Source organism: Vipera ursinii (assembly GCF_947247035.1).
Source record: "Vipera ursinii genome assembly, chromosome: 1".
Lineage (NCBI taxonomy): Eukaryota > Metazoa > Chordata > Lepidosauria > Squamata > Viperidae > Vipera > Vipera ursinii.
Genome location: NC_139512.1, coordinates 351,095,057 through 351,119,829, shown reverse-complemented (window position 1 = coordinate 351,119,829; position 24,773 = coordinate 351,095,057). Strand labels below are relative to the sequence as shown.

Sequence of the window (24,773 nt, the reverse complement as noted above, 5' to 3'; positions counted from 1 at the left end):
GGTTCTTTTTGAATGTTGATCATTAGGGTTTTACAATATTTTAAATGCACTGATGATGTTACCTAGTTTGGTAATGAAATGTCCGCAAGAAAACCAGCAACCTCAGAGAGCACCAAGGACCCCTCCTCATTTCAGCCCTGAGCTACAAATATTCTCTTCTATCAGATGTTTAAAAAATTGGTAGCACTTGCTTAAACTTGGGGAGAGGCGGTTATATTGTTGTTATCTCTGTTATTTTAAAAAAAAGTCGCTTTTGTTATAAATTTATTTGACATCATGTTTTTTGCAACTTTTCATTTATTTTTTATTCCCCTTCCCTTTCCCCTTTTACATTTGTTTGCATTTTAAAAATGAAAAAAATGAAAAAAATGAAAAAAATGAAAAAAATGAAAAAATGAAAAAAAAGATGTCATGAAGAAAAACAAACAAGTATCTACAAGTACTGCTCCTTAACAGTGTCAACAGAACAGTGCTGCATCTCACTTACTCATCAGCCGCTACAACACACACACACACACACACACACACACACAAAGAGGATTTTCCTTAACCAGTTCTGGACCACCCACACAAAACTTCGAGGACCTCACCTTTCAGGATTCTTGGCTAAGATGTCTTTCACAAGAATCACTTACAGCAGGACTTTTGCAGACTGAGACTTTCACAAGGCGGGGAAAAAAAGCCTACAACTCAGTATTTCTGATTTCAGCTGTGTGGACTTCAACACCCAGAATTCTCAGTAAAACCACAGCTGAGAATTCTGGGAGTCGGATGGTCTGGGAACCTTCTCCCATCAGTTGTGAAGGTAGCTGACAGATGAGGTATAATGCTTAAAGCAGAGATGTCCAACCTTAGCAACTTTAAGACCTGTGAACTTCAACTCCCAGAATTCTCAGTATAGCCACAGCTGAGAATCCTAGGAGTCGGATGGTCTCGGAAGCTTCAACAATCGTTGTGAAAGTAATTGACAGATGACATACAGTGCTTGGTGTAGCTTAAACCTTGGCAACTTTAAGACCTGTGGACTTAGATTCCCAGAATTCCCATGCTGATGGATTTATTGACTTCAATTCGGAAATTGTAAATGCTCCAACACTGGAAGTTTTTAAGAAGAGACTGGACAACCATTTGTCTGAAATGGTACAGGGCAGGGGTAGGCAACCTTGGCTCTCTTATGACTCATGGACTTCAACTCCCAGAATTCCTGAGCCAGCCATGCTAAGGAGAAAGGGAGAGGTTTCCACGATGAGCCATGCTGGCTCAGGAATTGTGGGAGTTGAAGTCCACGAGTCATAAAAGAGCCAAGGTTGCCTACCCCTAGTATATGGTTTCCTGCCTGAGCAAGGGGTCGGACTAGAAGACGCCCAAGGTCCCTTCCAACACTGTTGTTATTATTGTTATTATTATTATTTCCCAGAATTCAATTCTGGGAACTGAAGTCCATAAGTCTTAAAGTTGGCAAGATTGGACACCCCTGGATTAAAGTAAGACCCTGATGGCTGTTTTCTAGCTATGTCAAACAGATGAAGGGTACAAATAAGGGTCTTCTCCAGTAAACTGTTTCCAAAGTTTACTTCCATTCGAACAATAGCAATAGCACTTAGACTTATACACCTGTCTAAGCGGTTTACAGAGTCAGCATATGGCACCCAACAATCTGGGTCCTCATTTTACTGGAAGGATGGAAGGCTGAGTCAACCTTGAGCCAGTCAGGATCGAACTGCTGGCAGCCGGCATTCAGCAGAAGTAGCTTGCAGTACTGCATTCTAACCACTGCGCCACCAATGCCAGCTAAGCAACTATCAATATTTTTTTTTACTGTCTATGGTGGAATCTCCAGCTAGAAATGGAGGCACCGAATTCTGTTCAACAGAGGCCAGCCAGATATTGCCACCTATTGTAGGACTGTCATCAACTGTGCCTTTGATACCTCAATCAGAAAGCATCAAATGACTGGTTCAAGCAAAGCATCAATTTGAGACTTTGTGCAATCCATCTGCCTGTGGCCTTTTCTGCAAATGTAGCAATAGCCTAAGATAAGCACTAGAAGGCAGTGCAAATCTCCCAGCCCGACGATGTTCAAAGGGGGAACTCAAACATGCTCAACCTGTTCTATCTCTGCCTACAGACAACCACACAAGTTGCAGCATGATGCATTACAATATCACCACATTTCAAGTTCTCGCTGTTGGTGATTAGCAATGATTTCAGTCCATGTGGACCCCTGTATTTATAAAAACGGTGATGCATAATTCTTACAAATGAGGACTAGTAGCTTAGCTTGTAAGCATCAAGAGACTAACCATGTTTTACAAATTGAAATAGGTCATACCATACGCACCAAGCTAAAAATGATAACAGACCCAAATGCCTACAGGTAATTTTTTACTTAGGACCATTCGTTTAGTGACAGTTCGACATTACAATGGCAATGAAAAAGGCGACTTACAGCCAGTCCTCCCACTTACAACCGTCGCAGCATCCCCACAGTCATGGTATCCTGGTTCGAGCACTTGGCAATCATGTATTTATGGTAGTCCTTGACTTGCAACTATTTGTTTAGTGACCTTTCGGAGTTACAATGGCACTGAACAAAGTGACTTATGACTGCTTTTCACATGGCCATTGCAGCATCCCCAGGGTCATGTGATCAGAATTCAGAAGCTTGGCAATTGGTTCATTTTTACGACGCTTGCAGTGTCCTGGAGTCACATGAGCTCCTTTTGTGACCTTCTTACAATCAATGGGGAAGCCAGATTCACTTAACAACTGTGTTCTTAACAACCGCAACAATTCGCTTAACAACTGTGGCAAGAAAGGTCATAAAATGGGGCCAAATTCATTTAACAACTGTCTCGCTTAGCAACGGGAATTTTGGCCTCAATAACGGTCGTAACTAGAGGACTAACTGTAGTTGCAGTGTCCCGCGGTCAGACGATCTCCATTTGCAACCTTCCAAGTCAGCTTCTGGCAAGTAAAGTTAATGGGGAAGCAGGAGTCACTTTATGACCATGGCAAAAAAAGATTGTAAGACTGGGCTTAGTCACATGATGACTCACTTAACAACCACACTGCTTAGCACCAAAAAGTTGTGGACGTCTTAAAGTTGCCAAGGCTGAGAAACGGCTGGTTTAGAATCTGTTTCGATAAGAAGGCTAAGGTTATCAGCCTCAGCAGATAAGGTCTCTGCCATGAAAATACTTGTCAACGCTGCTAACGTTGGATGTTCTTGCTTTGACAACGTATGAATGAACGAATGAACCTTCATTATCAAAGTACAACAGGTGAGATTGGCTGAGCCTCCCTTCGTGCCCCCAACACCAACTCACAGTGACAACAAACCTACCATCTTGTTACACCATGTGAGATGCAGCCATTGGCACAACAATATTGCTAACAGTGTGAGAGCCAAGGTGTTTTTTTTTTGAAATAAGCCTGCATTTCAATCTAATTGGAGAACGTGATTTATGACTGTTAATTAGAGAAGAGAATTGTGCTTTGATACTTATGTGCTCAGGGGAGGGGAATTTAGATTTTGGCTTCGCTTATGTACTTGCCGATGTTATGCTCCTCGAATAAAGATTCTTTAAGGTAAACAATGCCTCGAAGTTCTTTGAAGAGCTTCATCTGTCAGAACCATGACAATACTCTTGAAAGAGTCTTTGTCTTTTCCAGATTAAGCCATCTACAATTTTACTGTTAAGATGACATTGATGCCATTTTTGTAAACCCCAAGCAAGAACTGAAAGCAGAGCTGCCGATAAAAAGCAGGATGTCGATATGGAAATTGCAAGTGGTTGACTGCAGCCAACGTTTCCGAATTGTCAGCTGCCTTCAACCAACTTCAAACCAGCAACGGTGATGGGGAAGGCAGCCTCCGAGAAAAGGGAAGTTTTACATCACACATCAGCATCCTTTTCAGGGAAGAACATTTGTGGATCCCCAAAACTCCTCAGAGTTCCCCAGAACACAGCTTCAGGGCTTCTTTAATGCAACAAAGGAGGCTGCTATTTGGACTAAAATTCTGGATGGCTTAACCTGGAAAAGACAAAGACTCACCGGATAAACATTTGTGCAAAATGCCAGGCTGGATGAATCACAAGCTGGAAATTAAGATGGCCGGGAAAAATACAGGTAGTCCTCAACTTACGACCACAACGGAGCCCCAAATTTCTGTTGTGAAGTGAGAATTTATCAAGTGAATTTTGCCCCTTTTAACGACCTTTCTTACCACCCTTCTGAAGTGAATCACTGCAGCTGATAAAGTTAGTAACCTGGTTGTTAAGCTTCCCGATTGACTCTGCTTGTCAGAAGGCCGCAAAAGGGGATCACACGACTGCAACCGTCATAAATACACGTCAGTTGCCAAGCGTCTGGATTTTGATCATGTGATCATGGGGAACGCTGCAAAAGTTGTAACTGTGAAAAACGGTCATAACTCGCTTTTTTGAGTGCCCTCGTAACTTCGATCGGTCACTAAGTGAACTGTTGTAAGTCAAGGATGCCTGTATCAACAACCTGACATTATGCAGACAATACCTACCGGTCTAATAGCCGAATGTGAAGAGGAACTAAAGTGCCTCTTGAGGAGGGGGAAAGAGGAGAATGCAAAAGTTGGCTTGAAACTCCACCTTAAAAAAAAAAAACTAAGATCACAGCATCCGGTCCGATCACTTCCTTTGCCAATAGAAGGGGAAGAAATGGGAACGGTGAGAGATTTTATTTTCTAGGGCTCCGAGATCACTGCAGGCGGCGACTGCAACCATGAAATTAAAAAGACGCTTGCTCCAGGGAAGGAAAGCTGTGGGAAACCTAGACAGCCTATTAAAAAGCAGAGACATCGCCTTGCTGACAAAGGTCCAACTAGGGTAGTCCTTGACTTACGACCACAATGGAGCCCAAACTTTCTGTTCTTCAGCGAAATATTTGCTAAATGAGTTCTGACCCATTTTGCAACCTTTCTTGCCACAGTTGATAAGTGAATCACTGCAGTGGTTAAATTAGTAACGTGGTTATTTAGTGAAACTGGCTACCCCGTTGACTTTGCCGGGCAGAAGGTCGCAAAAGGGGATCACATGACCCCGAGACACTGCAACCATCGTAAATACGAGTCAGTTGCCAAGTGTCTGAATTTTGATCACGTAACTGTGGGGACTCTGCAAAGGTTGTAAGTGTGAAAAACGGTCACGTCCCTTTTTCCAGGGCCGTTGTAACTTCGAACGGTCACTAAATGAATTGTCGTAAGGTGAGGACTACCTGTGTACTCAAAGCTATGGTTTTCCCAGTAGTCATGTATGGCTATCAGACTTGGACCATAAAGAAGGCTGAGAGCTGAAGAACTGATGCTTTTGAGTTGCTGGAATAGGGTATGTCTAGTTTAATGAAGAGAAGGACGAGGGGTGACATGATAGCAGTCTTCCAATATCTCAGGGGCTGCCCCAAAGAAGAGGGAGTCAAGCTATTCTCCAAAGCACCTGAAAGCAGGACAAGAAGCAACGGATGGAAACTAGTCAAGGAGAGAAGCAACCTAGAACTAAGGAGAAACGTCCTGACAGTGAGAACAATTAATCAGTGGAACAACCTGCCTCCAGAAGCTGTGAATGCTCCAAGACTAGAAGTTTTTAAGAAGAGACTGGATAAGCATCCACCGACCCCCAACTCAACACTGATTCTGCAAACTGGGCAGCACGCAGATTGAAAACATACAATTTCTAAAAACAAAAGGTAAATATTATAGGGAGAGCAAACATATCCCAACCGGAGCAAACATTATAAAGGAGAGGGACACACACCCTGAAAAACAAACCAAAACAGATTTTCAGAGATTATTTTAAGGTTTACAAAGTTGGGGGCCGTCTGAAATTCCAGAGAGATGGTTATTCAGAAGGCCACACCTGCACAGAAAGGGCTCACTTCCCAGACCTCATCAATGGATGGGACATGAAAACAAGGGTCCTCTGCAGGATTTTACAGGAGGGTCAGAAATAATAATAATTTAATAATAATAATAACTTTATTTGTATACCGCCCTTCTCCCGAAGGACTCAGGGCGGTGAACGGGGCAAACATATAAAAATACAAAGATACAAAAGTTAAAAAAGAATTAAACGAAATGCCGAAGCTAAAACAATAAGTAAATATATTTAAAACAACAATAAAATCCCAAACCATCCCCCATCAGGCCAGGCTGGCTTGTTCGAACAAATAAGTCTTCAGATCGCGTCGGAAGGAGCGAAGGTCGGCCGCCTCAACCGGATGATGGGAGAGAGGCCAGTCCCTCAGAGAGAATAAGAATTGGAAGGGACCTTGGAGGTCTTCCTGCGGGAGCAAGAAACCTTATATCATTTCAGACAATCTTCTTCTTAAAAACCTCCAGTGTTGGAGCACCCACAACTTCATGAAAGCAAGTCGTTCCACTAATTAATCCTGTCAGGAAATTTCTCCTCAGTTCTAGGTTGCTTCTCTCCTTGATTAGTTTCCATCTGTTGCTTTCTTGTCCTACCTTCAGGTGCCTTGGAGAATAGGTTGACCCCCCCTCTTCTATGTGGGAGCCCTTAGATATTGGAACACAGTTCCCCTAACCCTTCTTTTCATTAAACTAGATATATCCAACTCCTGTAAGCGGCTTTAAAGGTGATTAGAATCGTGAACTGATCCAGGAGCCAACTGGCAACCAATTCAGTTCCGATAGCAGAGGCGGTTATACCAAAATGCATCCATAGCTGCATGCATGGCTTTACACGCAGTCTTCAACTTACAACCATTTATTCAGTGACCAACTGAAGTTAAAACGGCACTGGGAAAAAGTGACCGATGACCGGTTTTCACACTTATGACCACTGCAACATCCCTGAGGTCACATGATCAACGGGCAACTGGCATGGTGGCTACGGTATGTCCCCAGGGTCCCGTGATCAGCTTTTGCAACCTTCTGACAAGCAAAGTCAGTGGGGAAGCCAGCTTCACTTAACGGCCCTTGTTACTAACTTAACGGCAGAGACTCACTTAACAGCGGTGGCAAGAAAGATCATAAAAACTCACTTAACAGCTGTTTTGCTTAGTAATGGATGTTTAGGGCCCAATTGTGATCATACGTTGAGGACTACCTAAATTCTGAACCAACTGTAGCTTCCAAGGGGCAGCCCCATGTGGAGTGCTTTGCAATAATCAACCACAAAGTTACCCTGGTTCCTCTTTTAACTCTGCCGCCAGATTCTATCACTCTTTCCCATACAGAATCACAGGCTCAAGCCTTCACCATGCCATTTTTATTTTTATTTTATTTTAATTCCATTTATATCCCGCCCTTCTCCGAAGACTCAGGGCGGCTTACAAGCTTAGCAGTAGCCTTCATTCTATGTATATGCCTGCTTATTAGGGCTTTCACACCCCTCCCAAGCGGCATTATTACAAAGTCAGCTTATTGCCCCCAACAATCTGGGTCCTCATTTTACCTACCTCGGAAGGATGGAAGGCTGAGTCAACCTTGAGCCTGGTGGGACTCGAACCTGCACTAATTGCAGGCAGCTGGTGTTACTTAAGGAGGCATTAGCCCACTGCTCCACCAAGGCCAACTCAACAGGACCTCCCTTTGAGAGTCCAACTCAGAATAGATCTGAGTGACTTTATAGCAGGGCTTTTCAACCTTTTCACCCATTGTACCACTTTTAGCATATGGCAACATCCGAGTACAACCAGTCGCCTAGCAAGGTGTCAAAAACGATGACCCAAAAAAGGAAAAAAAGGGATGAAGTACAGGTAGTTCTCAACTTACAACAGTTCGCTTAGTGACTGTTCGAAGTTACAATGGCACTGAAAAAAGTGCCCCCCAAGCCACAGCCGAGCAAGACACCCGCCTGCCCACCCAGCGGCGCTCTTCCTCCTGTCCGAGGTTTTCATTGTTGTGAGCATTTCTGTTAAGGATTGGCAGCGGGTGTGGGGTGGGGGGTGTTTGCTTTTTATTCCACCCCCCCGCTGCTGGGTGGTTGCAGCAGGTTTTGGTCACTTCACATGACACTGTGACCGTCATAAATATGAATCAGTTGCCAAGCATCTGAATGTAAATCACAAGACCCTGGAGATGCTGCAACATTTCAGCTGATCGACGCTTCTTCTGGGCTCAGCAGAAACGCCAGGATCACTGCCAGGCTCCAGCTGGAGCCTGGCACTGATTCTGGCACTTCCGCTGAGTCCTGACAGCCCTGAAGAAGCGCTGATCCTGGCGCTTCCACTGAGCCCTGACCGCACTGCAGCTCCAGCCATCTCTCACTCAGGCTTGTGTGGTGCTGCCATTCCTCTCCCCTGCTACCACTTTTCTAGGATGGTTGCATACCACCTGCCAGGTGCCAATGTACCACAGGTGGTACCCGTACCACTGGTTGAAAAGCCTTGCTTTATAGGACAAATTTTTAGAGCATTCATCACAGCAACCCTTGTGTGTGGTCACAAATTGCCAACAAGGGGTTGTGATTCCACGCCAGCTGAGTCTGAGGAATCAGAGGAGGAAGAGGAGGGACCTGGAGTGACATCAGAGTCAGAGGAAGGCTCCAAGACTTACAGTCGGATGAAGAGCCTGGCCCCTCTACTCACTCTCAGGCTGAGACACAGCTGTGCTGGGAGCCTGAGTTGGACAGTGATGAAGAACAGTTGGGACAAATCCAGGATGCACGAAAGCGCAGGCAAGAGAAGCGATTAGGACAGAGGAATGCAATGGGGCGGCTCCAAAGGCAAAGGAGAAGGCCTTAGGAAGCCACGCCTTGGCTGCATTATAAAAGGGAAGGTGTGGGAGGTGCTGGTTGCCAAAGGCAACTGTTTGTGTGGAGGATCGAGATTTTGTGGACTGTGTTTGTTTGCCTTGGACATTAACTCAGGTCTGTGAGAATAAAAGGGGTTGTTTTTTTCTTGCGGTTCCTGCCTGTTTTTTGGAAGAGGGGTTGCTCCTTGTGAGCATAACAAGGACTCACATAGGCTGGGACAGAACACAAGATACCTTAGATGGTGTTGACCTCTACCTCCAGTCTCCTCTTTTCTCTCCATTAGGGATAACAAAGGAGCAATTACATTCTGGCATGCCAGCTAAGGATCTCCTTGTCAGGCCCTTGAGAATCACTTCAATCCAGCGTCTCTCAAATTTTGTACTACTAGAAGAACCCTTGAAATAGTTTCCAACTTAGGGAACCGTACATAAAAGCTGTATCTACGATTCATGGCATACTAGCATGACCTGTAACCTGGAAATGTAATAGTTCTATACCGTGATGGGATTCGGCCGGTTCGCACCACTTCGGCAGAACCGGGAGCTAATTTTTTGTTGCCCAGGCCCAGAATGAACTTCCGGAAGCGGCATCCACACAGAGAACTGGTCGTTCACATATTCACATCTATTTGCGAACAAGCCCATCCGTGGATAAGGGGACCCTCAAATTTTTAACTGAGATAGCATGAAAAATGTACCACCCACCTCAACATTTTCATACATTTTAATTTTTTGCAATTAGCTTATTTGCAGGCGGGGCATTTTTCATGGTGCTTTAGTTAAAAAATAATAATTTAGGGTCTGCTTATCTGTGGATGAGCTGATCCGCAAGTATATATGGCAGTGTTTTCCCACCTGGACCAATTAAAGATATGTGGACTTCAACTCCCAGAATTCCCCAGCCAGCAGCATGGCTGCAGTTTTTCCTGAAAACTCAAAATAAATGTTGTGGGGGTTTTTTTATGAAACCGTCATAAAATGCAGTCATGTGACCATGGGGGAGAACTGTCAGAACTTTGAATCCAGGTCATAAGTGCCCCCGTGGGTTCATCAGAAGTTTGAACGGTTGCTAAGCAACCAGTCATCAGTCAAGGACTACCTGTACAGCAGATTATCAGCACATTTATTCAAAGGTCAATTTTATAATGGCGATTGCTCTCAACAAATATTTTTAGATTGCTTCATGTTTTATATAAACAGAGATGTCACCATGAGGCAGATTTCCTCACCTGGTTGTTTTGCAGATTATGAACTTCAGTTCCCAGAATTCTCAGAAATTGCTTCACTGGATCAGGAATTCTGGGAATTGAAGTGTATATAATTGGAAAGGGCCCAAGATGGAGAAGGCTGGCAGAAGAGGCTAGAAATACTTATAGCATGATCTAAAAAGCACAGAACTGAGCAGGGATCAATTTGTGATTGCTTTTTTTCTGCAAAAAAAATTCAGATAAATGTAAATACAATTGGAAGGGGTTTTAAAGATCATCCAATCCAGTTTCAATTACAGCATCTTTGACAAATGAATGTCCAACTTCTGTTTAGAACAGTGTTTCTCAAACTTGACAACTTGTGGACAGACTCCTGGCTGTGGAATTTTGGGAGTTGAAGTCCCTGCATCTTAAAGTTGCCAAGGTTAAGAAATTCTGGTTTATTTATTTGTATCCCACCTTTATTGTTTTTACAAATAACTCAATGTAACGAACATATCCAAACACAGTTTCCCCCTCCTGTTTTCCCCACAACAGCAGCCCTATGAGGTATGTTGGGCTGAGAGACAGGAACAATAGAAATAGAAATATAATAGAGTAGGATAGGATAGGATAGGATAGAAATAGAAATATAATAGGATAGGATAGGATAGGATAGGATAGGATAGGATAGGATAGGATAGGATAGGATAGGATAGGATAGGATAGGATAGGATAGTTGGAAGGGACCTTGGAGGTCATCTAGTCCAACCCCCTGCTCAGGCAGGAAACCCTATACCATTTCAGACAAATGGCTGTCCAATCTCTTCTTACAAACTTCCAGTGTTGGAGCACCCACAACTTCTGGAGGGAGGTTGTCCCACTGATTAATTGTTCTAACTGTCAGGAGGATTATCAAGATAATGAAGGCTCTGAGACCAACCTTATGAGGAATGGTTACAGGTAGTGCTTGATTTATAATCATTCGTTTAGTGACCGAAGTTTCAATGGCACTGAAAAAAGTGACTTATGACCATTTTTCACACTTTTGACCATTGCAGCATCCGCATAGTCATGTGATCAAAATTCAGCTCATATTTGTGACAATTGCAGTGTCCCGGGGTCATGTGATCACTTTTTGAGGCCTTCTGATAAGCAAAGTCAATGGGAAGCCAGATTAATTTAACAACTGTCTTACTAACTTAACAACTGCAGTGGTTCACTTAACATCTGTGGCAAGATAGGTCGTAAAATGGGGCAAAACTCACTTAACAACTGTCTCGCTTAGCAACAGATGTTTGAGGCTCAACTGTGGACATAAATCAAGGATTGCCTGTATTTATTTACTGATTTAGATCTTTTTAATATATTTGATTTAAAAGGCACCCAACTCCATAAAACTATGTGGAATCAATATCAAGATGATGATATTATTACTAGAGAGTAATAGCAAAAAAAATATATATATAGCAAAAAAAAAAACCTCACAGCCAACACACATTCAGGGGGAGGGCCTTCTCTGTGGGCGCCCCGGCTTTATGGAATCAGCTGCCGGTTGAGCTCCGGATGGCACCTGACCTTCGCTCCTTCCGACGCGGCCTGAAGGCCTACCTATTTGAGCAAGCCGGCCTGGCCTGATGGGGGATGTGCTGGGGTTTTTATTGGGGATTTTTATTATTCTACTGTTTTTAGCTCGGGCTCTTATTTAATTCTTTTTTAATTTTTGTATTTTGTATTTTTATGTGCCCTGTTCACCGCCGAGTCCCTCGGGAGAAGGGCGGGATATAAATATAATAAAGATAAAGATAAAGATTAGTAAAGCTAAAAGAAAATGACATTTATAATTAAAATTGACACCAGCAATATTAATAAGAACAAAGCAAAAAGCAACATGCCAAAAGCAAATAAATGGTCTAATCCAGGGGTCTTCAAACTTAGCCCTTTTATGATTTGTGGACTTCAACTCCCAGAATTTTTCACCCACCTGGCCTAATCTAATGGATACTGCATCTTGCAAGAGAGGCTTATGTATCATCCTGGAAAAAAACCAATCTTTTAAAGTCTTTCTAAACAGTAAAAGAGACAGGGCCAACCAAAAATTTAAGGAGCAGGTGGAGAATTTTCCAAAGAGAAGGTATATCTCCTAGATCCCATCAGGTAACACTGCTTCTGGTTGGAAACCTGGAACTCATTCTGTTAATTTAATGTACAGTATATGCAGAATTTAACCTCAGTATAACCACCAAAAGCCACCAAAAATATATTAAGAGGACCTATGATAGCAATCTTCAAATATCTGAAACCTTATCATACAGAATTGGTAACAGATTTAAGATTAGAATCATTGAGTTTAAATTAGAAGGAAATAGAATCAGGCTAAACTTCAGAAATAAACTTCTCACTATCTTCTGGCATTGATGATGTTACCTAGTTTGGTAATGAAATGTCTGCAAAAAAACCACCTAGCTCAGAAAGCACTGAGGACCCCACACATCAGGAATAACTTCCTGATTATAGGAATTGTTACCTGGTAGAAAAAGAGGTGTAATCTCCTTTACCAATGGCTGGATGATCATGTATCAAAGATGTTCTGGTAGATCTTACACTGAACAGACTTTTGATTTTATAATTCAACAGCATCTTAAAATGTTATGCAGTATTATTCTCCTGTATCAGATGATGCTTAAATTCAACACGCATTCAACATTGGTTTGTTTTGTTTTTTTACATTGTTAACTCACCCAGAGTCACCTTGTGATGAAATGGGCGGCAAATAAATTGAATTAAATAAATTCTCTAGATCCACGTTTCTCACATGACCCCAGGATGCTGCAACCTTGCTTGCCAAGCACCTGAATTTTGATCATGTGAACCGTGGAGATGCCCCGACGGTTGTAAATACGAGCCCCGGTTGCTACAACACTTTTTCCAGTGCTGCTGTAAATTCAAGCGGTTGCTAAATGAATGGTTGTAAGTCAAGAACTACCTGTATACAGTTACAAATGAAAGCTATGAAATAATGTTTTATTTTGACGGATCCATTCAGTCAGTACTTGCTGCTTTATCACAGATAAAATAGGGAAAGGTATTGTTCGCTAGGAGGCAATCAGAGCCAGAATCTAAATTTTAATCTAAACTTCTGTCACAAGATTCGTATGTTTAAGCACATTATAGAGCAGGAATACAGCAGGGGTGGGGAACCTTGGCTCTTTTATGACTTGTGGACTTCAACTCCCAGAGTTCTTGAGCCGGCATGGCTCAGCATGGAAACTTCTCCCTTTCTCCTCAGCATGGCTGGCTCAGGAATTCTGGGAGTTGAAGTCCACAAGTCATAAAAGAGCCAAGGTTCCCCACCCCTAAAACAGAGGAATCTAGCTCCCAATCCGCTTTCTGGCTTGGAGCACCTTGTGCTATTTTGGGCCAGTCTCTTTCTCAGCAAAATCTACTTCACAAGGTTGTAGCTGTGGACACAAAATCAGAGAAGCGAATGTTATACGTATATGCTGTGGGAAAAGCAGGGTGGAACTCTAATAAATGAATCAATATTTTGATCACAGGCTTCATGGTTTTAATCTTTGCTTAATATTAATTAGTTTGATGCAATAACGAGGAGTCCTTGGTGCTCTCTGAGCTTGGTTGTTTTCTTGCTGATGTTACATTACCCAAACTAGGTAATATCATCAGTGCTAGAAGGGAGTGGATTTTTTGCTCTTTGTTTATATAAAATGAGAACCAACTCCAATCCCTACGAACACTGATGATGTTACCTAGTTTGGTAATGAAAGGTCTGTAAGAAAACAGCCAAATTCAGAGAGCACCAAGGATCCCTCATTTCAACCCTGAGCTTCAAATATTCTAATTTATTGATACAACAATTCTAAGGAAGGAAAATTCCCAGAGTCTACATCATAGCCTTGAGACTTCCCTGATTCTTGAAATTGCATTTTTAAAAATCCATGTCAAAGTAGATATGAACCATTCTTCAACTCTCCCGTCACCAAACTGTCCGAGGCTCATTGGTAATTTTGTTCAACAAATACATGAACGATGGTACCAAAAATGTTTATTCTGTCTATAATCTCTGGGATGATTCAAAAAGAAAATGAATTAAGCAGTGCATGACCACAGGTATAGGATGAAAAGCTTTGAAACTACTTAAGACGGATTGCAGTTGGTTGAGAATTGAATTATAAAGCCTGTGAATGTCAGAACAAACACATGAACAGATGTTTTTGCACTCAGGACAGATCATCTGGCTTCTGGAAAGATCTTAATCAAACCACTTTAATACACATTCCCATCCCTATCCACACAGATGTTTATATATTATTTCAGTTTGGGCATTTGGGAAGAACGCTCAGCATATTTCAAATCATTCCATGCCATAGAGAAAGAGGGAAAGAAAAAGAGAGAAAAAGAGGAGAGAGATGGAGAGAAAGAGAGACAGAAAGAGTAAAAAGAAAGAATGAGAAAAAAATAGAAAGAGCGGGGAAAAAGAGAAAGAGACAAAACAAAGTCCGACAAATTTTAGCTGATCTTGGAAATTTAAATCTTACACATGAAAGCCTTTGGGCCAGTCATTCTCTCTCAGTTCAACCTACCTCACAAGGTTGTTGTGGGAAAAACAGGAGGAGAAAGGAGAATTATGTATGTTCCTTGCCTTGAGTTACTTATAAAGTAATAAAGATGGAATAAAATCTAATAAATAAGTTAAGTTGAGACAAGCTGGATTTTCCTTGGAGATGTGGCTACCAAACCCCCCCCCCAGGGCTTTTGACTAAAAGAACAAAAGGAAGACAAGGAGCAAGGCTAAATTACTTTGATATTGCTGTCAAGAATAGATTATAGTCCATTATCTTGAGTCCCCATCAAGGAACTCAACTCAAAAGACCCATTCTCTTGCTTTTTAATTCTGACCAGCAACCAGATCTATCAAAAGGATTGAGGCATAGGGGGAAAATATGCTGAGAAGATCATGAAAAGCCTATGGCCAATTCTGTATCCCTGAAACACCTGTTGAGTGCTTTATTTTCTTGACTAACAGTTCTCCCTATTTTCTTCCTTTTGAAAGATCCCTTCCTCCATGGAGGTTTGAGAGCTGGGCCTTGATCCAATCTCCCAAAATCAATGCACCCACAACCTTCTGAAAGCAAGGAATGGAGGAGGGCCTGTATCTGCAGCTCCCTAAAATCCCAAACAACTTCTTGATCAGCAAGAAGACCCAGACTGAGGTTCCCTTATCGTTTAGGAACAGCGCAAACAAGCACAAGCGAAGTCAACAGAGGGAAGACACTTCAAAGGCTTTAAAAGCAGGATTTCTCAACGTGAAGATGTGTGGACTTCAACTCCCAGAGTTCCTCAGCCAGCCTGCACCCTGGGGAATTCTGGGAGTTGATGTCCACACATATTACAAGTTGAGAAACACGGCCTTAAAAGTACTGAAGGGGGAGAGGGGAAACGATCTCGACTTTCCCCCATGTTACTTTCTTTCAGGCTGTCTGACTGCAATTTCACCATCAGCATCAGTTCCCAAATGGGTCGGCTTATTTACATAGGGTTGTTCAACAACCACTTGTACCGCTGCTCCTCTGGGGGTGGAGAACAAGCTTTGTGGCGACTTTTCCTTCCCGGATCCCGGTTCCCACGTTTCACAAGGGCACCCCCCCACCTCTCTCTTTCTCTCTCTGTCTCTCTCTCTCTGTCTCTCTCTCTCTCTCTCTCTCTCTCTCTCTCTCTCTCTCACACACACACACACACACACACACACACACTCTCGATCCCCCAAGCCGTCAACCCAAACTCGCCCAGCTTAGGCACCAGATCGTACCGAGCAGGGGTTTCTTCCTAAACCTGGAGGAGGACCTCTTGGATGGAGGAGGAAAAGGATCACGAGCTAGTTGGGAGATCTCTCCAGGAGTCTCCCCGATCGACCTGGATCCCCGGCGCCCCTTGAGAGGGATCCGGTGCCAGAGACCCCCCCCCCCCTGCTTCGGGGCCCCCAAAGAGCGCAGCCTGTAACGGGAAAGGCGAGCCGGGCGGAATGAAAGAAAAGGTAGAAAGAGGGAAGGAAAGAGAGGGAGAGACGGGAGGGCTCCCCCATTCAGAGATGGGGAGGAGGAGGAGGGGGGGTGAGTCCCCCTCGACCCCGATCCTTCCATAGCGCCTAAAGGGGGCGCCCCTCCTGGCCCAGAAGGCTGCTCACCTGAAGGCGCTGGCGAGCCACAAGCGGGGATCCCCTCCGGGCGCTCCGGGCCTGACGCAGCAAGCGGCGGCTACTCTGGCGGATGGCGTGGACGAGGCGGCGGGCAGGCGCTCTCCCATTCAGCGGGAGCGCATGGGTCCGCTGGCAAGCTCCTCCCGCTGCTGGCTCCCCCTCTGCAAATGCCAAAGCCGGCCGGTTCCCCGCGATCTCCCGGGCTCCCTTCGCCGGCAAGCTTCCGCGGGCAGCATCCCTCCCGGACCTGCGGGCTACGGGGCAGGTTACTCCGGGTCAATCCCCTCTAACCCCTCCCCGGCCGCCTCTCTCTCTCTCTCTCTCTCTCTCTCTCTCTCAACCCCCCCCTCTCCGCGCCTCCCCAACCCATTTCCCCGTCCCCGGCGCAGCCACACGCGCTCTCCCCATTGGCGCAGCGCTCTCACCCCAAGCCGTGGGCGTCACCAATCAGGCCAGCTCTGGCGGGGGGAGGAGCCAATCAGGAGACGGCAGTGGCCTGAGCGGATCGCTCCCCCCTCCCCCCCCCGCCTTGGTTCTTGGGGGGGAATCCACCAGGAATGAGTTTTCGCTGTTGTCCGGATCTGGCTGGAGCTGGGAGAGGGTGTGTGTATAGACGCAGGGGTCTTCAAACTAGGCCCTTTTATGACTTGTGGACTTCAACTCCCAGAATTCCTCAGCCAGGCATGCGCCTGGCTGAGGAATTCTGGGAGTTGAAGTCCACAAGTCATAAAAGGGCCCAGTTTGAAGACCCCTGGTATAGAGGGTGCCCCCCCCACACACACACACAAACACACACAAGTGGAGGGGCGGCCCCAGGCGCCCCGACGCGTGGGTGGCAGCTGAGCCTCGTTTGCACAAAAGATGGTGTAAAGTCGCGTGCTTCACATAGAGACGGACACAGAGCTGGGGTAGAGATGAGTTTATTCTGAACAGAACGAACTGGGGGAAACAGGGAAGCAACTGCAACGCTCTCTACATGGGGCTGCCCTTGAGGACCACTCGGAGGCTTCAAGTGGTGCAGAATGCGGCCGCGCGAGTTGTGATGGGGGTCTCCCGATACTCCCATGTAACACCTCTACTCCGCGAGCTGCATTGGCTTCCGGTTGCCCTCCGGGTGAAATTCAAGGTGCTGGTGATGACCTATAAAGCCCTACATGGCTTGGGTCCGGAATATTTGAAGGAACACCTGCTGCCGGCATCAAGTTCCCTTCATCCAGTGCGCTCCCACAGGGAGGGTCTTCTCAGGGTGCCACCGGTAAGAGATTGCCGGCGGGTAACACCCAGGGATAGGGCCTTCTCAGTGGGGGCGCTGCCAGCTGCCAGTGGAGCTGAGGACTGCCCCCGACCTCCGCTCATTCCGCCGGGGCCTGAAGACCTGGCTCTTCGAGCTCTCTGGCCCAGGCTGAGGATTAATTTATTTTAATTGGGGTTTTATTTATACAGGGATAAATTTAATCTTTTTTAAACTTGGTTTTTAACTTTTGTATTTTTGGTTTTTAATTACCCTGTAAACCGCCCTGAGTCCTCCGGGAAAGGTCGGTATATAAATGTAATAAAATAAATAAATAAATAAATAAATAAATAAATAAATAAGCCTGGCGTCTATTTGTACCTGCCCAGGTGGATGGCATCCAATCAGTTCAAACCTGGGCTTCCTGCCAGTGCAGGTGACAATGGGTGTAGATCCTGGCTTCCCACCAGGCTGACCATGCCTGGGGCTGTCAACACCTTAACTCATTAGGCTTATCCTGAGTGAGCAGTTATCGCCCGGAGCTGTCCAGCCCCTCTGCTGATCTGCACCATCAGCCTCCTACTGTGCTGTCCTTTGTGTATGCTGGGAGGCATACACTGCAGATGGAGCGTGGCAATTGTGTTCCGTCGGAGGTACGCTGTCTCGTGTCAAAGCTTGACATGACTACGTTTCCAATATCCGGACTTCGAGGGGGACCCTTGGTACTCTGTTCTCTTGCAGACGTTTCAGTACCCAACTAGGTAACATTATCAGTGCTGGTTGGGACTGAGGACCACGGAGCCCTCGTTTCAACCTTGAGCTACCGATATTCTCTTTTGTCAGGAGTTGGGCTGGAAGCCTACAGGTGTTTTAATTTAATTTAATTTAATTTAATTTGGATTTATATACCGCCCCTCTCCCAAGGGACTCGGGGCGGTGTACAGGGCAATTAAACACTATAAACAACACATAATATACAAAAATTAAAATGAAATTAAACCAATAGCCCTAAACAATAAAACACATTCTAAAATTTAAAATTTTTAAAATTTAAGATCTAAAATCCCAGTCCCTCAGTCCAGGCCGGCAAGTTCAAATAGCCAAGTCTTCAGGTCACGGCGGAAGGAGCGAAGGTCGGGAGCCATCCGGAGCTCAACAGGGAGCTGATTCCAGAGGGCAGGCGCGCCCACAGAGAATGCTCTCCCCCTGGGGGCTGCCAGTCGACATTCCCTGACCGACGGCACCCTGAGGAGGCCCTCTCTGTGGGAGCGCACAGGACGATGGGAAGTTAACACCGGCAAAAGGTACTCCTGTAAATAACCTGGACCCATGCCACTGTTTTAGAGCAGTGATGGTGAACCTTTTAGAGACCAAGTGCCCAAACTGCAACCCCAAACCCACTTATGTATCATCGGGTGGATATGGCCAATTGGGTGGGCATGGTTGTAGTGGTAACGGCAGACTGGGTGGGACTAAATATTTCAATCAATCAATTCCAACTTTGCGAGAACTGTTTTTCCCCCCTAGAGTTGAAATTGATTGATTGAACCTTTTTTTTTCCCAACACGGCAGCGGAGGCCTAAAGCGAAAAGGTTTTATAAAACCCAGCTGAAGGCCTGGAAATGGGGCGACGGCACACGTGCCCACAGAGTGGGCTCTGCGTGCCACCTGTGGCATCCGTGCCATAGGTTCGCCACCATGGTTTTAGAGGAAAGAAAGGCAAACGAAATTCATAAGGCAGGATAAAGGCAGGCCATCATGTGGTGTTTGAGGAGGGGGATTGCTGAGGAAGATTTGGAGGATTTCCCCCCTTGATTTAATACAACAGTGGTAATACAACTTTGCGGCTTGGCGGTCCGGCTGGAGGGAAGAGGGGAACTAGGCTGGTTGAGTACCTCATGCAAGCAACATGCACACCTGCCACTTACGCGGCCCAATTCCTGTCTCCCCCCAGCCGTGCGAGCTGCAGAGTGAAGCACATGTGTGCGCACTGACCCGCCACTTGGCACGAGTCAAGCTGTGTGCACATGTGTGCCAGCCCACTGTTCGTGTGGCCCGGTTGCAAATAGGCCACAGTCCAGTAGTGTCCCAGGGGTTGGGGACCCCTGTAATACAACATTCTTATGTTAAAACCTACTGTTTACACAATTTCTTTATCCTTGGCCTGGGCAGTACAAGTAGTCCTCAAGAGCACAATTGAGCCCAATATTTATGTTGCTAAGTGAGAAATTTGTTAAGTGAGTTTTGCCCCATTTTACGACTTTTCCTGCCGCAGTTGTTAAGCGAACCACTGCAGTTGTTAAATTGGTAACACGCTTATTAAGTGAAACTGGCTTCCCTATTGACTTTGCTTGTCAGAAGGTTGCAAAAGGGGATTACATGACCCCCAGGACACTGTGACTGTTATAAATGTGAGTTGTCAAGCAATCAAATGTAAATCACATGACCATCGGGAGGCTACAACAGTCATAAGTGTGAAAAATGGCCATCAGTCACTTTTTCCAGTGCCATTTTAACCTTGAACAGTCACTAAGCAAACTGCTGTAAAGTCGAAGACTATCTGTACCTTAGCAATCTGCTTGCTATGAATAAGCAGAAACAGCATTTCAGCATGCAGGATATACACTGTGTAAAAATAAAAGGGAGAGGGGTGATTTAAAATGATTGTAAAATGTATTGCTATGCACTGAGAGCTTAAGGCAGGGGTATCAAACTCAATTTCATTGAGGGCTGCATCAGCATTGCGGTTGCCCACAGGGGGCCGGGTGGGTGTGGCCAGGGTGGGTGTGGCCTACTGGGTAGGCGTGGCTAGAGTGCGTATGGCCTACTGGGTGGGCATGGCCAGCTCTACATCGTTCGCGTCAAGGGTGCCTATGGGGGCCTGGGCAGGAGTGGGACAGATCTGAGGGTCTCTGGCAGGAGGAGGGTCTCTGGGCCAGGGCCAAGGCAGTGTGGGCCGTTCCCTCACTGTTTCCAGGATGGCTTTGCGGGCCGCATGAAACCACCTCGCGGGCTGGATCTGGCCCCCGGGCCTTGTGTTTGACATGTCTGGCTTAAGGGAAGGTGGACTGTATTTACCATTCTGATAGTTAACATCTGATAGAGAATTTGAAAACACGGTTATTACAAGTAGTCTGACTTACATTCATTTAGCAACCAAAGATACAACAGCACTGAGAACAATGACTTACAATCTGGGTCTTCGTACTTATGATTATCACAGCATTTCCAGGTTCATGGGGTCAAAAGTTGGCCACTTGGCAACTGGCAAGTATTTAGGATGGTTCCATCCCAGGGTCATCTGATCGCCATTTGTGGCCTTCCCAGTGGACAAGCAAAATCAGTGAGGGAGATTCATTTAATAACTGCAGTTATTCGTTTAATAAACTGGCAGAAAAAGTTGTAAAATTTCATGTAACTCAGGGCTTTTCAACCTTTTCACCCATTGTACCACTTTTAGTATATGGCAACATCCGAGTACCACGAGTCGCCTAGCAAGGTGTCAGAAACTTGATGACAAAAAAAAAAGGAAAAAAGTGATGAAGTACAGGTAGTCCTCGACTTACAACAGTTCGATTAGTGACTGTTTGAAGTTACAATGGCAATAAAAAAGTGCCCCCCAAGCCACAGCTGAGCAAGACACCTGCCTGCCCGCCCGGCAGCGCTCTTCCTCCTATCTGAGGTTTTCATTGTTGTGATCATTTCTGTTGAGGATTGGCAGAGGGGCTGGAGTGGGGGGTGTTTGGTTTTTATCCCCCCCCCCCCGTCTGCTGGGTGGTTGCAGCAGGTTTTGGTCACTTCACATGACCCTGGGACACTGTGACCGTCATAAATATGAATCAGTTGCCAAGCATCTGAATGTAAATCACAAGCATCTGGAGATGCTGCAACATTCCAGCTGATCGGCACTTCTGGGCTTAGCAGAAGTGCCGGGATCAGCGCTGAGCTCCAGCTGGAGCCTGGTGCTGATCCTGGCGCTTCCGCTGAGCCCTGACAGCCCTGCAGCTCCAGCCATCTCTCGCTCAGGCTTGTGGGGTGCTGCCACCAATTCAGCTTATTCCCCTTCCCCGCTACCACTTTTCTAGGATAGTCGCGTACCACCAGCTAGATGCCAATGTACCACAGGTGGCACCCGTACCACTGGTTGAAAAGCCCTGATGTGACTCATTCAACAACCATCTGGTCTCAATTGTGGTTTTAAGTTGAGGACTACCTGCACTTCATTTCATGCTAACCATCACCGTTGTATCATATGACCAGTGGGTTGTGTGAATCCAGCCTAGTGTCAAGACTGGGTTTATTTAACGTTTTCAGTTTTTTTTTGTGGGTTAGCATGACATGGGAATGCCTCTGAACAAAGGTTACATTCATACATTTGATACTGACAATGTGCACTTTTGATTTACGTAATCAGAGGCTTGAACAAATACTGGATTGTGGCCCAGAAGGTAGTTAATTGTATGGCCAAATTCCTCCTCCAGCTTGATTTCTGTATTCTATATTTGTAATTCACGCAACATGTCAAGACATATTTTGCACCATTCCATCTCAATTATAGGCTCATACAACATGTTGAGACAAAAGTCACTCACTACAAATGACAACCAAGATAGACAAATTGTTGTGCCTTCCCACAATAAGTAATCTGGTTACAAAGTGCTTTCTCTGTCTTATGTACCATTAAATAATTATTACATTGTCACTACTTAAAGGGAGCATAAACCTACCTTGCTGACGGTTGTGCTGTTTTTCAAAGGGAACCATTTTTCCTGATGCAGAAGTGCAGGCAGCCCTCGACATACAGCCACAATTGACACCAGAATTTGTTGTTAAGTGAGGCAATTAAAGTGAGTCATGCCCAATTGCCATGGTTGCTAAGTGAACTGCTGCAATTGTTAAGTCAGTAAGTGAATTGAGCTTTCCCCATTGACTTTGCTAGCCAGACGCCAGCTGGGGTCACAAATGGTGATCACATAATCCTGGGACTCTACAACTGTTGTAAACATGTACGGATTGCAAGCACTCAAATTTTGATCATATGACTGGGGAGAGATGCTGTGAGACGTCTGGTACTAAATCACTTATTTCAGTGGAGATGTAACTTTGAACAGTCACTAAACGAATAGTTGTAAGTCAAGGACTAGCTGTATAAACTTGCAAAGATAAGTTTGTTGAAACCACTTTCTGGGCAGTGATTAGTGTTGCTTTTCAGCATATTGCAGAAGAATAAAACGTAGGTCAGGATTACAGTATTAGCTATGATTTTTCCTTACTAAGACTTGCATTAATTCAGAATGATTACTCCATGCAATTAGAGTAGGTACTAAGATTTCTGTTGGTACAGAGTGTTAGAGCAGCTTTATGTTGTAACCTTGAAAAAAGTTCTTGGCCCAAGTGAACTCTTCTGAAATTCAAGGGCTATTCAAACTAGGTTGAAGCAAATCTGAAATTATTGCAATGTATTATTTAGGTGCAATAGTTAAGCAGCTTAACATGAAACCTTGCATAAAGGTTTGTCCCAGCAGGGGATGAATAAACAAATGGATTTACAAGACAAGAAAATCTGCAGCCAGCCAGATACCCTTAAAAATTGATAAAAATCATGTGAAAAGAAAGTTTCTTCATTGCTGTACTTCTGGAAACCAGGAGAGCCTTTTTGAGATTGTGGCAAACCTGTTACAAGTAATCTTCGACTTACAACCATTTATTTAGCGACCATTTAAAGTTACATGGCACTGAAAAAAGTCCCTTATGACTGGTCCTCACACTTGCGACTTGTCACAGCATCCCTACAGTCATGTGATAAAAGTGTACTTCTTATTTTAAATCTAGGACATCAATCTGAATATTTATTTATTTTTTTATTTTTAATCCCATTTATATCCCGCCCTTCTCCGAAGACTCAGAGCGGCTTACAATTTAAGCACAAACCAATGTGCTTAGCAATAGCCTTCATTCTATGTATATGCCTGCTTACTAGGGCTTTCGGGGGGCCCCCAAGCGGCATTATTACAAAGTCAGCTTATTGCCCCCAACAATAGCCAAATCTGTATTTTATTGGAAAGTTATGTGTGGTCAGAAAAAAAATCAACTGCGTGGATGGCCTAAAGAGAGCATTTTGGAGACTTTATGGCATACCAGAAAATATCTCTGCCCTCATTTACTTTTCCGCACGGGCAAGCTTCAACCATGGCTGCCATTTTGTGAAAGTGCCGCCAACCTAACCTTTCCCAAGCTTTCTTTATGCCGGGTTCACCCATAGGACTGAAGAAAAAAAAATCCAGAAAAAGATATAAAACAGACCATTTTTGCCATGCCACTTTAAATTCTTGTCTCCATGCTGGAATACAAAAAGAATTAACCTCACCTTAATCTTGTTTTTCAGATTTGCCTGAATCACAGAGTCCTCCTGGGTTTAAACGACCATAAACTTTGGATGTGGGGTTTTTCAAGCTTTTTGTCAAGCTCAGAAATGAGCAGGCTATTGAATTCACTAGCAGAGTGTAAAAGATTTATAGGAGGATGTAAAACTTTATTACGGTCGCTGTAAACAGCAGATGTAATTTACAGTAACATGCACAATAAAAGTCACTGTGAGCTACAGACTTCAATATCCAGCATCAAGCACAACCATAGGTAATCTACGCAGCTATAAAATAGACCCTGGTGCGCAGTTTCAGATGGAGCAAAACTTTGTAAATTGAGACTGCAGTTTGTCTCTTGGTTTCCCACATGATCTTTAACAAAATGCATTAGATTACCTAGGAGTGTTCCTAAGGTAAAGGTAAAGGCTCCCCCGCACATGCGTGCTAGTCATTTCTAACTCTAGGGGCCGGTGCTCATCTCCGTTTCAAAGCCGAAGAGCCAGCGCTTGTCCGAGGATGTCTCTGTGGTCATGTTTTAAGGAAGAATCCTTATACCATGAAAACTGCTAATTGGAGATAGAGCTCAAATTAAAAAAAAAAACATATTCATGTCATGTGGCCGGCATGACAAGACGCCAAAGGCGCATGGAACACTGTAGTGGTCCCTATTTTCCTACTTGCATTTTTACGTGCTTTCGAACTGCTAGGTTGGCAGAAGCTGGGACGAGTAACAGGCGCTCACTCTGCTACGCAGCACTCGGGATTCGACCCGCCAAACTGCCGACCTTCTGATCGACAAGCTCAGCGTCCTAACTCACTGAGCCACCGTGTCCCTCCGGAGTGTTCCTAATCAGGGCCAATTAAAAAAGGAACAATAAAACAGGGTGCAGTGCAAGGATTCAGGGGCACCCAAGCCACAAGCAGAAGTTCAGGTGGTCCAGAATGCAGCAGTCTACACAGCAATAGGTTCGCCCTAAGCTTGTCTATGTAATATCTCTTGCGAGAGCTGCACTGGCTTCCA

The 24,773-nt window shown here is 44.8% G+C and overlaps 1 protein-coding gene across 3 annotated transcripts in view; it reads right to left on the bottom strand.

Moving 5' to 3' along the window:
- ACACA (acetyl-CoA carboxylase alpha) overlaps nt 1-16,454 on the bottom strand; it is a 284,404-nt gene extending 267,950 nt beyond the window's left edge. For all 3 annotated transcript variants that reach the window (XM_083379642.1, XM_083379643.1, XM_083379644.1), the window contains exon 1: nt 16,145-16,454. In XM_083379642.1, coding sequence (XP_083235768.1) covers nt 16,145-16,263 — 119 coding nt within the window. In that variant the 5' untranslated portion in view covers nt 16,264-16,454. The remainder of the gene's footprint in view (nt 1-16,144) is intronic.
- Nucleotides 16,455-24,773: the final 8,319 nt, after the last annotated feature.